At 48.0% G+C, this 16,248-nt stretch overlaps 1 protein-coding gene across 7 annotated transcripts in view; it reads right to left on the bottom strand.

Moving 5' to 3' along the window:
• Positions 1 to 242: 242 nt before the first annotated feature.
• Positions 243 to 16,248, bottom strand: part of UBE4B (ubiquitination factor E4B) — a 115,320-nt gene continuing 99,314 nt past the window's right edge. For all 7 annotated transcript variants that reach the window (XM_021095311.2, XM_084962765.1, XM_021095310.2 and 4 more), the window contains 6 exons: positions 15,911 to 16,055; positions 12,252 to 12,386; positions 8,807 to 8,998; positions 2,672 to 2,846; positions 1,946 to 2,092; positions 243 to 1,624 (listed from right to left, as the gene is read on the bottom strand). In XM_021095311.2, coding sequence (XP_020950970.1) covers positions 1,563 to 1,624; positions 1,946 to 2,092; positions 2,672 to 2,846; positions 8,807 to 8,998; positions 12,252 to 12,386; positions 15,911 to 16,055 — 856 coding nt within the window. In that variant the 3' untranslated portion in view covers positions 243 to 1,562. The remainder of the gene's footprint in view (positions 1,625 to 1,945; positions 2,093 to 2,671; positions 2,847 to 8,806; positions 8,999 to 12,251; positions 12,387 to 15,910; positions 16,056 to 16,248) is intronic.

The following is a 16,248-nucleotide window of genomic DNA, read 5'->3' as shown; positions in this document are numbered from 1 at the left end:
TAACAACTTGAGAAGCAGAGACTGAACAGGACAAAGCTCAACCCCCTCCAACAAGCAAATGGTGACATGAGAACCAAACAGAGCATCAAGACTGACACAAATAGGAAAGGTGCGTGTTAAAAAGAGCCACTCCTAAGTGGCTCCAGAAAAGATAAAGTACTGCATGCAAATGCATTTGGCTCCTGCTCTTCGCCCACTCCCCGGCTTGCCACAAAAAGAAGAGACTCAAAGAAGATTCCTTCTGAATGTGTATCACCATTTATTGTAGTTTGCGTTAGGAATTGAACAGAGGACATTGTCTGTGGAGGGGGGGAAAAAAGGAAAAGAAAAGGAAAGTATATTTTTGTTGACTTATTCTCTTCAAAACACTTCATGGTTTCAAATCCTTTTTTACCCCAAAGGGAATTCAAGAATTCAAGTATGTTAAGTAGGGAGCAGTAATACAAAAAGTCTTGTGTTGATGTGCGTGTGCGTGGGTGTCTGTGTGTCTTTACAAGCAGACGTGCTTCCACATTTCTTGCACCCTGTTTTTGCTTTGGTAAGGCCACGCCCCAAAGGACACAGCATACGAATGACCCCTGCCTCAAACTCACAGACTCAAGAGTTGAGGAATTTATTCACCCTCATAGGATAACTGTAAAGGTTTCAAACTGTCACATAGCATTAACAAACAAAACAAAACAAAACAAAACAAAAAACCCACCCCCCCGAAACTGTAAGTCATGAAATGCTGATGTACTTAAACCCTTCCCTTGCTGCAGCTGTTCCTTAGATTCCTAAGAGTGGGCTTATTACAAGGACCAGAGCAACAGGATTCTCTTCATTTTGTTTAGAATAAAAAAATTTTAAGGGACATTGCAAAAGAAAAAAAAATAACTGAAATTCAAATTCTGAAAATATCTTGCCTTTTTTATTAATCATGTCATCTAACACCAATTAAAAAAACAAATATGTGAATATGATATAAAAATACGATCCCAGGATTAACACTTTGTTGCAGGCACAGTTATCTCACAGAATATATGTTTGGAGGGCCAGGGAAAGGAATTTATTTTTGTTTTTGCTTCTCTTAAAAAAATCCACAGCAGTGCAAGTAGGACCAGGAAGGGGGCGGGGGGCCGGCGGGGGGGAGATTCTTTAGCAGCAAAATGTCCAAGTTTTCTAATCACAATCAAAATCAACGGATACTGGATTTAGGGAAAAAAAAAAAAAATGAAGGGGATGCTGCCCAGACCCATTTGTCATCGATCACTAAGATACTTCCGTTGCAAAAGCCCCAAACTGTGACATACGAAGGACGTGCTCTATTACACAAGCAATCATAAATTGTGTCCCTCAAGCTTTTGACCACGTTTTTCACTTAAATATATGTACAGGAATTGGGCTCCTCTTCTCATTCATGTCCTCTCGGGTCTCCACTGTTTGGTCACTCTGGGTGGGCTCTTGATGTATTTGACCACTTGTGGCCTCCAACATTTGAACAGCATTTGCAGCACCGATGCTGCTTCTGCTGCCCTGCCGGTCTTGGCTGTTTCTAGCAGAGGGTGGGCAAAGGGGATGGTTTAATGATCACTGTTCTGTTTCTCTCTCATCCAGGCGTGAATCTGTTCTTTCAGTTCTGGCACTGAGAAAAGAAAAGGAAAGGATTAATGCCCCAGATGAGAGGGCTCTTCCTGAGAGATGATGCAGTTCTGTATAAATGTAAAGAAAAGGCCATTCATTCCCTCATTGAGCTGAAGATTGAAGAAGAAATAGGACATGAAAAGTAAGGACTAGAATTCTTAGTGAAAAAGAACAAAGAATGTTTTGTGTCTTTTCCATTACATGTCATAAACTATGCAGTGTCTGGATTTGACACATTTCCCCCTTTTGATCACCCCCGATATGTGATTTTGGCTCCATTGCCTGGTGTAGACACTGCAGTTTGAGCTATGCCCTCCTCTACCTGGTTCCAGCATGCTCTCTGTCAGTGTCTGTCGGTTGAAGGGGTCTGTGGGGGAGTTCAGCAAGTGCCGCAAAATGATGGATCGGTCCATGATAGTGCCAGAAGGCAGCCGCACAGGGTCGGTCATTAGGGTGTCCATCAGAGGGTCTAAAGAGACAAAACAAAGCAAACTCTAATTCCAGTAATAGAGCCTAAAACTGAAAAATAAAATAAAACAAAGCCCCTCCTATCAGTGAAAAATATAACCATGGGAATCGTAACCAAACGGCCCTACCGGGCCCCCAAGTTTAGAAGGAAATCAGCATTAGATAGAGGCCTATACTTTGCCTTTTGTAGAGGGGAAAGTACCCTTTTGTCAGTTATTGCTGGGAGGAAAGAATAGTCAAAAAAAGACAGTGGGGCAGACACAGTGGCAGGCCCTCCCTGCCCCTGCCTGGCTGTGCAGTGAAAATGGCAGGCTAGCATCAATCCTTCCTCTTCGAGAATTCTTTAAAAACACAAATCCCTACCTGTAAAGGCAGGGCTGACCTTAGAATCTTCAGGGTTATTATCTAGTTTGAAATTGGGCTAAAGCCTTTTTCCCCCTGTAATTGATAGTATGAACTAAAAGTAGGCAAATGTAATTTCAATTTCAGACCAAGTGTTTCAAAAGACAACTTCTAATGTTACATGTTTTAAGTTAACTAAAAACAAAGAATTCAGCCTGAAAAAAGTGGGCCCACTCACCTCTGAACTCATCTGGGGCGTCACTGTAGTCGATCTCTGCGCGTGCGTTCTTGGCCACTATCTCTTCTACCTTCTCGGCCAGAAGTTTAAACTTCTCTATCGCTATCGTGGATTTGATCCCTGCCTTCCGCATCTTTGAAATAACTTCTTCGAACAATTCTTTGCTGTAGGATCTCTGCAAAAGAGGAAAGACAATGTGAGATGTAAATGTATTTTAAATGGAAAAAACTAAGCTGCCGAAAACACCCAAAGTATGATCTGTTTTCTAAAAAGGCCCTGAAAGCATTATACATATACACACGTGTAACTGTTGTTGTTGTTGTTGCTGTCAGGGTCACATCTGCGGCACGTGGACGTTCCCAGGCTAGGGGTCACACTGGAGCTACAGCTGCCGGCCTGCACCACAGCCATAGCAACACCAGATCCGAGCCATGTCTGTGACCTATACCACAGCTCACGGCAACATCGGATCCATAACCCACTGAGTGGGGCCAGGGATCATACCCGTATTCTCATGGATAATAGTGGAATTGTTACTGTTGAGCCACAATGGGGACACCTACATGTATATATATAATTTTTGACACTGTTATAAATCTGTGAAGAGTGGGAAAAGACACACCAATCTGTACAATGTTATTCCCTCTGGGAAGGGCTTCAGGACTGAGGCAAATGAGGGACATTTTTAATTTTTGAATTACGCAGCAAACATGCATTTCTCTTAAGAACTGGGACTTTAATTCTGGCTTTACCATCCACCTGCGGGGTGGTCTCAGGCAAATCTCTAACCCTCCTGAGCCCTGGTTTCCTGGAGTGTAAAATGGGGTAGGAACACCTACCCCACCGGTGCCTATCTCATAGAAACCACTGCCATTTCAAAATATCAAAGTGTATTGCATTGTGCATTTAGGGCAGAAACCCTGCCATATGGCGATTTAATGACAATGATGCAAACAGATGAGGGGAATGATTAAACCTCAACTCATGAGAGGACCACACTCTGTGTGACCTGTTATCTCTAATCGAGGAGTCACACCAACACCCACGGGCTGATTTCCTCTCTCACGGTTCTCTTAGGACACGGGATTGAAAATCCTGCCTTTCTTCTGTCCCTTTATAACTTTGGTTACTAAATAAGCTCACCTGCTCCCCCCTTCTCTCCACACACCTGTGCCCCTTATTCCATCCATGCAACTCAGGGGGAAGAGAGGAAAGGACAAAGTGCCAGCAGGGCGCCTGGGCCCGGCAATGACTCTTGAAAATAATCTGAAATGTCCAGAGCCTTGGTTACAGTTGTCTGCAACTAAAGTACTACATTAGCTCAACAAAATGCTTTCTTTGGTGTCTACTTATTATGAGCCAGGTAAGCCGCAGTCCCTGTCCCTTTGGGAAGAGGCGCGGGGACCACTGGCCGGAAGATGACAGGAGGATGTTGGAAGGGCAAAAATGCACAAGGAATTACTGAAAGCTTGGGGTGGGTGGAGCCAGTCACCCTCTGAGATGATTCCCCTTGAACTTCTCTTGGTCACAAGTGATCGTCCTTAGCCCACTGGCTTTTCTTGAAAACATCACCCACTCTATTTTTCAAAAGATGATTAAGTTTTTAACCAACTGACTTGTGCCTACTGTTAAGTCAACCTCTAAGACAGAGCAGTGGAGGGAGCGCTTTCAGAAATCGAAGGTACTTATGATAAGGGGACATGGCCTTCAGTTTCAAAGAGCAGTGGCATCAGGGAATCACCCAAATAGATTCCTGGGCTGCTGCTTCAAGTTTCGTGTACATGGGGTCAGAAAGGAAGCAAAGATATTGTTCTTGACCTAAAGATCGTACAGAATGGTTACAAAATTAAACAAAAAAATACCAGCAAATCTTATGTCTGATAAAAGTCTAGCATCCAGAATACAAAGAACTCAGACAAAAGAGAAAGAATCCAATTTTTAAAAAGGCATGAAGGACTTGAATAGACATTTCTTCAAAAAAGATACACAAAGGGCCAATAAGCACACATTTGTCATCAGGGAAACGCAAATCAAAACTACAGTGAAATACCACTTCACTCCCACTGGTGTGGCTATTTAAAAATTGAAAAAAAGAACAGAAAATCGGACGTGTTGGCGAGCATGTGGGGAAATGAGAACCCTCATACAGTGCTGGGGGGAATGTTAAACACGGAATTACCATCTGACTCAGAAACTCTACTCCAAGTACATCCTGAAGAACTGAAAACGGGTATTCAAACAAACGCTTTCACGTGACCGTTTACAGGGTACTGTTCACAACAGCCAAAGGCTGGAAACACTCCAGATGTCCATCAGTGGATGAAGAAACATCTCATGGTCTATCCATGGAGTGAAATATCCAGCCATAAGAAGGAATTAGGTACCGATACGTGTTGTAACACGGATGCACCTCGAAAACATGCTACGGAACGAAGCCAGACACAAAAGGTTATCTACATTGTACGATTCCATTGATATGAAATACCCGGAAGAGGCAAACAGATAAAGGTAAGAATAGGTCAAATAAAGACGGAAAGCAGCTCCGTGGTTGCCGGGGCTGGGGTGAGGGGGCAGGACAGTGACAGCTGAACGGGGGCGGGATTCCCTTTCAGGGGTGATAATACAATGTTTTGGAACCAGAGGCAATGATCGTACAGCACTGTGAATGGACGAGATGCCACCGAATGGCATTCAGTCAACGTGGTCAATTTTGTGCTATGTGAATTCACCTCAACTAAAAAAATAAAGGAAGACTGCATGGGAGAAGTAGTTTCCGTTGGGCTATGTATTTATTTATTTTTGGCTGTGCCTGTGGCAGATGGAAGTTCCTGGGCCAGGGATCAAACCTGAGTCACAGCAGCAACCTGAGCCACTACCGTGACAAAACCAGATACTTAACCCAATGCACAAGGGAACTCAGATTATTATTGTTTTTTAGTGCTCCACACACATCAGGTCTGCCGTCCATCAGCAGAGCTGGAGCCTGCCCTCTCTGTGAAAGCACAGACTTGGCCATCAACTGGGTCACTAGGTCACGCTAAGACCTCCCTCCTGGGACCTCAGCCCCAGGGACAACTATTCTGTTCCAGCCCTTCTCCGATGGGGGGCTCCCTCCTCAGTGTAAAGCTCAGGGCTCTCCGTGCCGGGGCCTCTGTTGTCCCCCCAGGTACTGGGTACCAGTCTTCGGCTCACTCTCGGTGCCCAGGAAGAGAAGGCTCTCAGCTTCTTCCTCCTCTGTCTTCCCAGGAAACCCACACACACCAGATCAAAGCTGACCAAGTGCACTGCTCCCAAAGGAGACAGTGAAATCCTTTTTTGCTTGTTTTAGGGCTGCACCTGCAGCATATGCACGTTCCCAGGCCAGGAGTCGAACTGGAGCTGCAGCTGCCAGCCTACACCACAGCCACAACAATTAGGGATCTGAGCCACGTCTGAGACCTACACCACAGCTCATGGCAACGCCGGATCCTTAACCCCCTGAGCGAGTCCAGGGATCAAACCCATGTCCTCATGGATCCCAGTCGGGTTTGTTACTGCAGATTCACAATGGGAACTCCGTGACAGTGAAATTCTACTACCGCTCCTCTGGCGCTTTCTAGTCTCCCACCCTTCCTTCTGCCCCCAGCAGCCTCCCAGCAGCTTACAGCCCATATAAATGGAAAATGTACAGCAATCAAGACAACCACGCTGTAAAAGGAAGCAAAAAAATCACTTCAAAAGTGTTTCTCCCTCCACTGTGTCTCTGGTACTTGTGTGTCTGCTTCAAGAGTCTGGAAGGACAGGGCTCTTGAGCCATTCGAGAAGACCCAGGTGTCACAGTGCTGAGCACAGGCAATGTGGATGTTTTGTTGGTCACCAAGGAAAAAGGCAGCTAGGAGCACTGGAGGCACTCTTTTGTCACCCACTTGGGGTGCTGCGCTCACTCAGGCTGCAAACCTCATGCTATGTTAACTGTGTCTGACGTGGCAGCCACAGCAAGACCCACCAGGAGAAGCGGGGGCGCTAAGCGACTCCTCCAAGTCTCTGACAGTCAAATGGAGGACTCCCTGGGGAATTTTCACACCTGACCTATGGCTGGGCTGGGCCTGCAACTCCAGGCAAGTGACCAGACCCTGCCCCTCCTAAGACGACCACCCATCTCCCATTTCTCAATATGTGCAGTATTACACAGTCGTAGGCGAGAAAGACATCTTAGCATCTCCTCAAAATAACTGCAAACACCTAACCTGCTCTTTTACCATGACTTTTTTTTTTCTTTTTATGGCTGCACCTGCGGCATATGGACATTCCTGGGCTATGGGTCGAATTGGAGCTGCAGCTGCGGCCTACAGCACAGCAACACTGGAGCTGAGCCACATATGCATTGGTGACCTACACCACAGCTTGTGGCAACACCGGATGCATAATCCACTGAGTGAGGCCAGGGATCAAACTCACATCCTTGTGGACACTATGTTGGGTTCCTAACCTATTGAGCCCCAATGGGAACTCCTCACCACTACTTTTTATGGAAAAACTTGCTTTAGACGTGTTTTTTTTCCACTGCGGGCAATGTGTCAAGGCTACATCTCTTGCTTACAGCCAAGGCTACCTCCGAATGCAAATTATGTGTCAATAAGCTTTTACTGAAAAAAATAAAGTACACACAACTTTGAGCTTTGGATGAGTTATAAGTAAAGAACTTTCTGGAATGTCTACTGATGGTTAACCTGAGATATGAGTAATATTTGGATAAACAGTGTGAATGAAGACGGTGGAGATACTGAAGTGAACACGGAACTCTGGGGGCATTTGAGGTGGAGAGGAGAGAAGCTGAGAACATGGTAACACACACATCCTACTGTATAAAATAGATAATTAACAAGAACCTACTGTACCACACAGGGGAATCTACTCAGTATTTATAATAACCTATATGGGGAAAAAGAATGGATGTATGGATACGTGCAACGGCCTCACTGCACGGCACACTTGAAACGAATACAGCCCTATACGCCAACGACATGCCAGTAACATTTTAAAAATAAAATAAAACAAAACTTGGAGTTATGTTGGAGCCTGTTGTGGCGCAACTCCTGTCTCTGGAGTTGCATCCCCGGCCCAGCACAGTGGGGTAAGGATCTGGCCTTGCCTAAACTGTGGCTCAGATCTGATCCCTGGCCCGGGCGCCCATGCACCACAGCGCAGCCTGAAAAACAGAGAGTGAGAATAAGGGCTCAGGGCCAGACTGTCCAGACAGGAATCCTGCCTCTTCCCCACGCTAACTCTGTGAGCTGTTTAACCTCTGCGTGCCTCATGCATTGTGAAGTGAGGAGTCTAACCGAACTCAAATCATGGGATTTTGTGGGGACTGTGGGTGAAAACATGGCAAGTGATTAAAACTTGATATGCAGTTAATTAAACACGAGCTGTTAGGATGCTGAAGATGATGCAGGACAGAGGAATGTGGAGGGAGGGGAAGCCCTTTATGAGACACTGGAAAATATAAAGTCGAGGCTGGGTCCGAGTAGCTTGGACTAAGTGGGTAGTTGTGGAAATGAAAACCACAAAATGGATAGGATCACAGGGCACGCAAGGACTAAATGAAGAAGCAAGTACAGATAACATCCAAGGTTTGATTCCTGGACCCGCAGAAAACACGGCAGCACTGAAGCCATGGAAAGAAGATTTGGCTTCTCTGAGAAAACCGGGCTCTCTCCAGGAATGTAAATGGGTGAAGAACTCCCCCGGAGCTGGATCTAAGAGCCAAAATGGTCTCCTTAAGCCCAAGGACAACACCCAATTCATCTTCATTTATGCCAGACAAGCTCTCCTTGCCACCAGGCTGTTATTTCTATTTACACACTGAAAACTTCTCAAATCACCCACGGCATGCCTTGGTTCCCAGGCCAGGGATCAATCCGAGCCACAGCAGTGACAACACTGGACCCTTAACCCACCAGGCCACCAGGGAAGTCCTCAAACCACATTTCAAAAAGTGTCACCTTCCTTGATTTCAAGTGTGAAAACCCAGGAACAGATGGCTGTGCGATTGCATAGGGTCTGCCAGGAAATCCACAGAGAAGCAAACTCAGGTTGCCCAGTGGCAGAGCCTGGACCCCAATTCCCACTGAGCAGCAAGCTCCCTGGACTGACCTGGTCATCGGCAATGGCCTTAGCGAACCGGGCACAGTCCAGCTGCAAGTAAATATCTGTCAGTTGGTCCAACAGCTTCTTTGGTTCAAAGCCGTATTTCTCAGGGTTTTCAACTTTCAGGTCACGGCACTTAGGGCCACAGAGTTGTTGAAGATTGAAGTTCAGCATCGCAGCCAATCGGGGTCCAAGTTCCTATAAAATCACAAGGGAAGAGGACAATTCATGCCATTGAGACACACGAGAAGGACCCCAAACTCCCATATCAGTGGAGGAAAAGGAGTGGGCAGGATGGAGCTTCAGAGACTCCCTCATGTGCGTTGCACCGAAAGCTGAAGAAGGACATTCCCTTCCACATTCTTTTTACTCTCTCATTTCTAATACGTCCTCGACTGCTGCAGGCTGATGGAATGTTAACAAATGCCAACAGGCAGCCTTTGCTTTAAATTCATGTGTTTCATTATAAACATAAGGATCACTTCGCATTTGTTGAGAAACAAGTCGAAGAGGGAAATTATTCATAATCACATCATTAGAATACAAGGTATGGAGTTCCCGTCGTGGCGCAGCAGCAATGAATCCGACTAGGAACCATGAGGTTGCGGGTTCCATCCCTGGCCTCACTCAGTCGGTTGAGGATCCGGCATCACTGTGAGCTGTGGTATAGATTGTGGACGCAGCTTGGATTTGGCATTGCTGTGGCTGTGGCGTAGGCCGGCAGCAATAGCTCTGATTAGACCCCTAGGCCTGGGAACCTCCATATGCCACGGGTGTGACCCAAAAAGCAAAAAAAGAACACAAGTCACAAAAGTTTTTGAGCATTAGCCATCATTTGATGCACTATTGTTCTATAAATTTCAAAAGTCCCTGACAGTTCGGGCAATATGCACCATTCTTATTTATCATCCACAAAGAATGGAGAAACACAAAAGAGGTAGAGAATAAAATTTATGTCTTGAATAGTCTTAAATCTAGCTAGTGAGACAAAACAAATGACACACCTAGAAAATTATGCAAGAATATAGCAAAACCCAACAAGATGCCATAGCACCTACTACAGGTGTACCGACACAGCTCTAAGCAAAACCTGAAATAGGAAAATCTGGCTTAGATTAGAGAATATTAGAGTAACACTGGCCATTTCATGGGATGTATGACAGCTCCTCTTTAAGTAACAAGGTCTTCGTGAAATTTAATGATTGGATTTATACAAATTCAACTCAAACTCAGCTTTTCAAGACCCTGCTTTTGCAATTAATATTCTGATGTTTAATTGTTAGAAAACTGTGAAATGAAAGAGTCACAAGAATAAGACAGAATTTAGTTCCCTGGTGACATAGCAGCTTAAGGATCAGTGTTGTCGCTGTGGCTCAGGTTTGAGAAAAAAAAATTAGTCGTCGTTCTTTCTTCTTCTTCTTTTTTTTTTTTTTTTGCAGTGGGAGAGTTTTGTGTTAACTGGCAAAGGGGGTAAAACCGTGCAGCAAAGGAAAAGGCGGGATCAGAGTGGACACAGGCCAAGCCTGGGGGCTGAAGACTATGCACAAGGTGTCCCGAGGACTCAGATCAGGGAGTAGGTCTGGAAAAAGATTCATTTTTTTGGCTACGCCCAAGGCATGCAGAAGTTCCTGGGCCCGGGATCAAACTTGAGCCCAGAGTGATAACCCTGAATCCTAACTGTTAAGCCACCAGGGAACCCCAGAAAAATTAATCGATATGAAAATATGAGACTTAGCTTTCAATAATCTCCTTGAAAAAAAAAACAAACGAAGAATTTAGAACTAAAAATAGGCTTTATGAGAATTCAGTCTTGAATAGTTTTTATAGTTTCCTAAAACTAAAAAACCAAAGAGCACTGCCCCGGGAGTAGCTGAACATGAAATAAAATGCAACTTGGGGCAGGGATTGGCAAATGACTAGCTGCAAAACAAATCCGGCCTGATGCCTCACTTCATGGAGTCTTAGTAGAACACAGCAACGGCAAAATTAGCAGCTGCAGCAGAGACTGTGGGGCCCACAGCGCCTCAACTGTTCCCTGACCTACTGTCTGGCCTTTACAGAGAGTGTCAAAAAATTCCTCTGGTGAACCTTTAAGGGAAGCAAGTGTTTGAAATGCCATCTCTAAATCAGTTGCGGTGTTTTTTGCTTTTTTTTTTTAGCCACGGCTGCGGCATGTGGGAGTTCCCAGGCCAGGGACTGAACCCTCGCCACGGCAGCGACCCAAGCCACAGCAGTGACAATGCTGGATCTTTATAACCTGCTCAGCCACCAGGGAACTCCAGCTGCAGAGTCCTTCTGCTTTCAGTGAAGCACTGTTTTGTTTTGTGTTTTGCTGCTCTGGCCCTGAAATCCATCAGTGAGGAGACATGAAATGGCAAAGGGACAGAGAATGGGACTCATTTCTTGAGCTGCACATAGGCCAGGGTGTGGTGACAACGTTGGAGGTAAGAATAAGCAGGGAAATTGGAGCAAGTGTGTAGTAAAATTATATTCCACTGTAAACCTGTCTCTACATAGGCAATTATCAACCAAATCTCAGGCCCCTTCTTGCCCTCCTCCCTACCCTTGTCCTGGCCACACCATCAGGCTTCTAAACTGGGTGTGTGTTTTGGGGGGCGGGTGTTGAAGCAGAGCAGAGATCTTCATTTACGCTAGTCAGTTTCCATTTCAGAAACAGAATCCAGGTTTCATCAAGTCGAGGCCAAATACCTGACTACCGCTGATCTATCAGAAACCCTAATTAGGATCCAGGGTAGTGCTGTTATACTCAAGAAGCCAAAGGTTCTGTATAAGCTACCCTGGAGAGTTCCTGTCGTGGCGCAGTGGTTAATGAATCTGACTAGGAACCATGAGGTTGCAGGTTCGGTCCCTGCCCTTGCTCAGTGGGTTAATGATCCAGCGTTGCCGTGAGCTGTGGTGTAGGTTGCAGATGCAGCTTGGATCCCGCGTTGCTATGGCTCTGGCGTAGGCTGGCAGCTACAGCTCTGATTCGACCCCTAGCCTGGGAACCTCCATATGCCACAGGAGCGGCCCAAGAAACGGCAAAAAGACCAAAAAAAAAAAAAAAAAAAGCTACCCTGGAGAGAATCAAAGATCTTATGCTCGATCAATTATTTCTACTCAGCATACTCTAATTTCCAATCGATATTACCTTATACTTTCCCTATAAATAAAACACAGGAGTTAGGAATGATAAAAATATGTTACAGTTTCAATATTAATGTGCTGTCTCAGCAGAACGTGCATGAAGTTATCTTGGAAGTGACCTTTTGCAGGCTTTGCTCTATCAACAGAGTGTTGTGTGAATCAATGAGAACTGGGAACAAAATCAGTAACAGAAATTCATCAGTGACTGTGATGCTGAAACACCTAGGATTTCAACAACTATATTTGGTTCCGAGTGATAGGATCTGAATGCGGAATCCAATGGGCAAAACAAACCCCTACTCACGGGTCTGAGGAACGGCTTCTGGACCTGCTTGGTGAGGATATGGAACATGTCCACCGTTTCCGTCGCCAGGGCGAGATAGGAGCGCGAGACGCGCTCATCCTGAGCAAGCTGGGACTGGCGGGCCTGCTGCTGATCCTGGGAAAGGGAACAGACGCCAGACATGTCTCAGTACCAGTCAGCAGCTCACCCAAGCCAAGTGTGAAGGAAAAACACAGTCAGCGCCTCACTGGGAAAGGGCATACAACACAGCCAGCACACTTAGGGAGCGAGAGGACACGGAGTCGGCCCACGTTCCCGGTGACCAAGGCTTAGGCCTTCTGGCATCAGATGGCTTAGGTTTGGATAAGGTGACCTTGGCACAGGATTGAACTTACAGGAGACTTGTAAGTCTCCAATGATGGGACACTGCCATCGACTTCTACGCGGGATGAAATACAGTGCATGTTACGTTGTGCCTGGTGCCAACACAGGGCATACTTGTCGTCCTGAACGACACCGTGCACAGAGTCACCATCGTTTTAAAACACGTCACGTGTCACGCAATCACCCTGAGGTCTACAGGTGCTGCCGCAACACCCGGTGCCCGCAGAAGGTGAGGTTTTGTCTTTCCACACCAGTTAGGTGGTCAACCCGCGCCTCGGGCACCATCTTCCTCCCTCAGCTCTGCCCAAGGCTGAGACACAGGATCAGACGGTGAATCGGACTCAGGGGGAACATAAGGCGGCGCCCTGCAGGCTCTGAGATGATAAATCACAGGAGTATGAGCAAGGGCCTCACTTCTCACCTCTGCTCAGACGCCAGTTTACTTCACGCGGGGGAGGGAAAGTGCTGGAAGAGCGGGCGTTCTGCCAGTGCCCCCCGGGTGGGTGCCCGGGGGGTGGGGGGTGGGGGAGCCTGCACCAGTGCTGGCAACCTGCCTACCACCCTTCAGTCGGGAACAAAAGACTGAACCAGGGAAGATGGAAGATGCAGGATGAGAACCACCTCCGTGTGTGTCTGGGTGTCAGTTTATTCATCCATAAAGCTGATCCGGCTCCTTCCATGGGCCAGGCCTCCCTTAGGTCCTGGAGATGGAGCCCAGAGCATGACTGAGAAGGTTCCCTACCTCACAGAGCTTAGAGACCAGCTAGGGAGGCGATCAATAAACACACATCCACCCAGACAGAGACAAGACAGCCTGATGAGGGCGAGGAAGGAACAAGCTGGGGGCGGGGAGTGCTGGGGTCAGGCGCTAAGTGGAGAGGCTGTCAGGGAAGGCCTCTCGGAGGAGCGGGGTGGACACCGAGGCAGGGAAGGAAGCATGTCAGCAAAAACTTGGGGCGGGGGAGGTGCTGCAGGGAGAGGGAACAGCAGGGGGCGAAGCCCTGCAGGCCAGTGGAAGAGCAAGGCTGGGCAGGGAGTGCGGGGAGGCCGGGGCCTGCCGTGCCGCCCTCCAGGTCACTCTCTGACTCGAGTGAGAACTCGGAGCCTGCACGGGTCTGAGCAGAGTGGTGCTGCTGGACGAGGGGTTTTTTAACACTATCCTTCTAGAATGGTCAGGAGCAAGGGTGGAGGCTGAGGAAGCAAAGAGGGGGCTACTGCCGTGATCCAGGTAAGAGGCGGTCGATATCTTAGGATAGAGCCTAGGGGCACTTGCTGAGAGGGAGGAATCACGGGAAGACCCCACACAGCGTGGAGCCAGCGCAAGGGGCAGAATGCAGCTGTCTTCTTCTGAGACAGGCAGACTCGGAGAGGAAACGTGGAGGACAGCATCAAGGCTCCCGGGCCGGACAGGTTCAGTCTGAGATCCCATCAGACCGCCCGGCAGAGGCAGGTCAACAGCTGGTTACATTCATCTGGAATTGGGAGAGGGCTGAGCTGGGGAGGCACATGGGGTGGGATCCTGAGACTTGAGCACGTGGATAGTTAAGGCTTTGGCAGAAGCGAGACCAGCTGGCAATGATTTTCCACTGGGGGCATCAGGCCCCCATGTGCGAGCATCTCCGGCTGCCTGAGGACTTGGGGGTAGCAAGAAAACCTCACTGGCATTAAATGGGCCTGAGCCAGAGATGCTGAGGGTCCTGCAGTGCCCAGGACCGTCTCTTGTAATACAGAATTATTCTTATATCAAAACTCCAAACAGCACGGTCACTGAGAAACAAACGACCTAGGGAGCAAGTGTGGGACGAGGAGAGATGCTGGGGGCTGAGCGCCCGGGAGGAGCAGGCAGGGGGTGGGAGGCAGCAGCCAGGGACTGCTTCAAAGTCAGGTAGAGCTGATTTCTGAAACAGCATCCGTTAGGGCTTAGTTCTGCCCTTTGAATCCATTAGCACAGAAAAATCAATGGCATCTGCTCAGTCTCCTCATAAACAAATGCTCTCATGAGCACGGACTCTGGGCGAGGGAACGCGCTACAGACTCGGACCCTGGCCCCCAACATTGACAATCTGAGCTGGTCCAACATCAATGTCACGACACTGAGTGGGTGTCACAGCAGTGGAGAGAAAGGCCAGACCTTGCGGCCACACCGATGGGGGAAGGTCAACCGTGGGAGATGTTTGGACAGGACCTTACGCAAAACGTGGGTAAGATTTTAATATGTGAGAGTGGAGAGCAGAGTGTCCCAGACAGGACTGTCTCAAGGCCGATGAAATAGTAGCCCCACATCCCGAAACCTTCCCGGCCCAGTCCTCAACTACCTCCGTGCCATTCACCATCTCTCCTCATGGCTTTCCCCCAAGGCAGGGGTTATCTCTGAGTTGTGGGTGAGCAAACAGCGATGAAGGAACTTTGCATGTGTGGCAGTGCCAGTTCTCAAAGTCGGGGCCGCTGGACCCCATAGCTGGGGCTCTTTCAACCAGAGCTTATCTATTTTTCCAGCACATTCTGCAGAGCCTGGGGACTGGTCCAGACTGGAGCCGACAGCCTGAGACAAGGGGTAAGCTTGGAAGGATGCCTGATAGCGACCCTGGGGCGGTGTGGAGCCTCAGGGCAAACGGAAAGCTGCGGGAGGAGAGGGTGCTGGAGGCGCAGCAGCGAAGCCGTGTCAGGGGTGCACACAAAAGCAGCTCTGATTCTAACAAAACCAGGAGCAGAACTGGCCAGGGGCTCTCAGAGGCCTAGAAACCAACCGCGGAACCATCTACGCGGCTGCAATAAGCTCAGGAGAGGGCGGTACGCTGTCCCTGGCCCAGACTGAATTTCTCATGGAACCTGGCACAGCAGGCCTCCTTTCTATTAATAACTGAATATGAAAGCCATGTTCGACTGAAAGGAAAAAAAAAAACGCCATCAGCGTCCTCCTGAGTTATTCACACAGTTGTCTAAAGAAGATCACAGAACAAATCAAATTCTTGTCTAGCAGACAGAATTGTAGATACGTATCTCTTAGCTACCTTCCTAAATCTTAACCAACATACTCAAACAAAAAAAGCTCTTCACTAAAACAGCCCTTTAAAATTAAAAAGGCAGGGCACGTTTTCAGGACAGATTCTCAAAGACGTCTCAACCCGCCTCTCAGCTTCAAGTCAAGTGTGTAAGGCTCCTCCTGCCCCAAACCTGCCCTCTAACTTCAGGGAAGCCCACAGGTGGGGGGTCTCGGGCACTGACAGGTCCGTCGGAGCTACAGACCCACAGGTGCAGCCCCACGAAGCCGTCCCCGCCCCGGGCCATGTCCTCACCCGGGGCAGCTGGTCCCATTGTTCTTTGTTCTTCATCTCCTCTTGCACTTCGTGGATCCGCTTCAGAGACTCCAGACTTTCATCCAGCAAAAACGTCGTGTCATTTATCAGCATGTTTATATAGCGGACGAACTGCTTCCCAGAACTAAAAAGGCAATTACACGGTACGTGGTCACACATTTCCCCGAGGCCAATGCGGCGGCAGATCCCAGAGCCGAAGGGCTGCCACCCCAAGCGCCTCCCGCCTGGCCCTTCAGGACCGCCTGCCTTGGCGCCATCAAGCACTGCGACCCTCGCGTCTCTCCTTAGATTCGGGGTTATTCTATTCACTGTAGGCA

Source organism: Sus scrofa, chromosome 6 (assembly GCF_054392235.1).
Source record: "Sus scrofa isolate SSC_HxYL_T2T_F1_AM1 chromosome 6, Sscrofa_HxYL_maternal_Yorkshire_Landrace_v2.0, whole genome shotgun sequence".
In the NCBI taxonomy this organism is placed as follows: domain Eukaryota; kingdom Metazoa; phylum Chordata; class Mammalia; order Artiodactyla; family Suidae; genus Sus; species Sus scrofa.
Note: the sequence above shows the minus strand (reverse complement) of the source record. Positions and strands in the feature narration are given on the sequence as shown.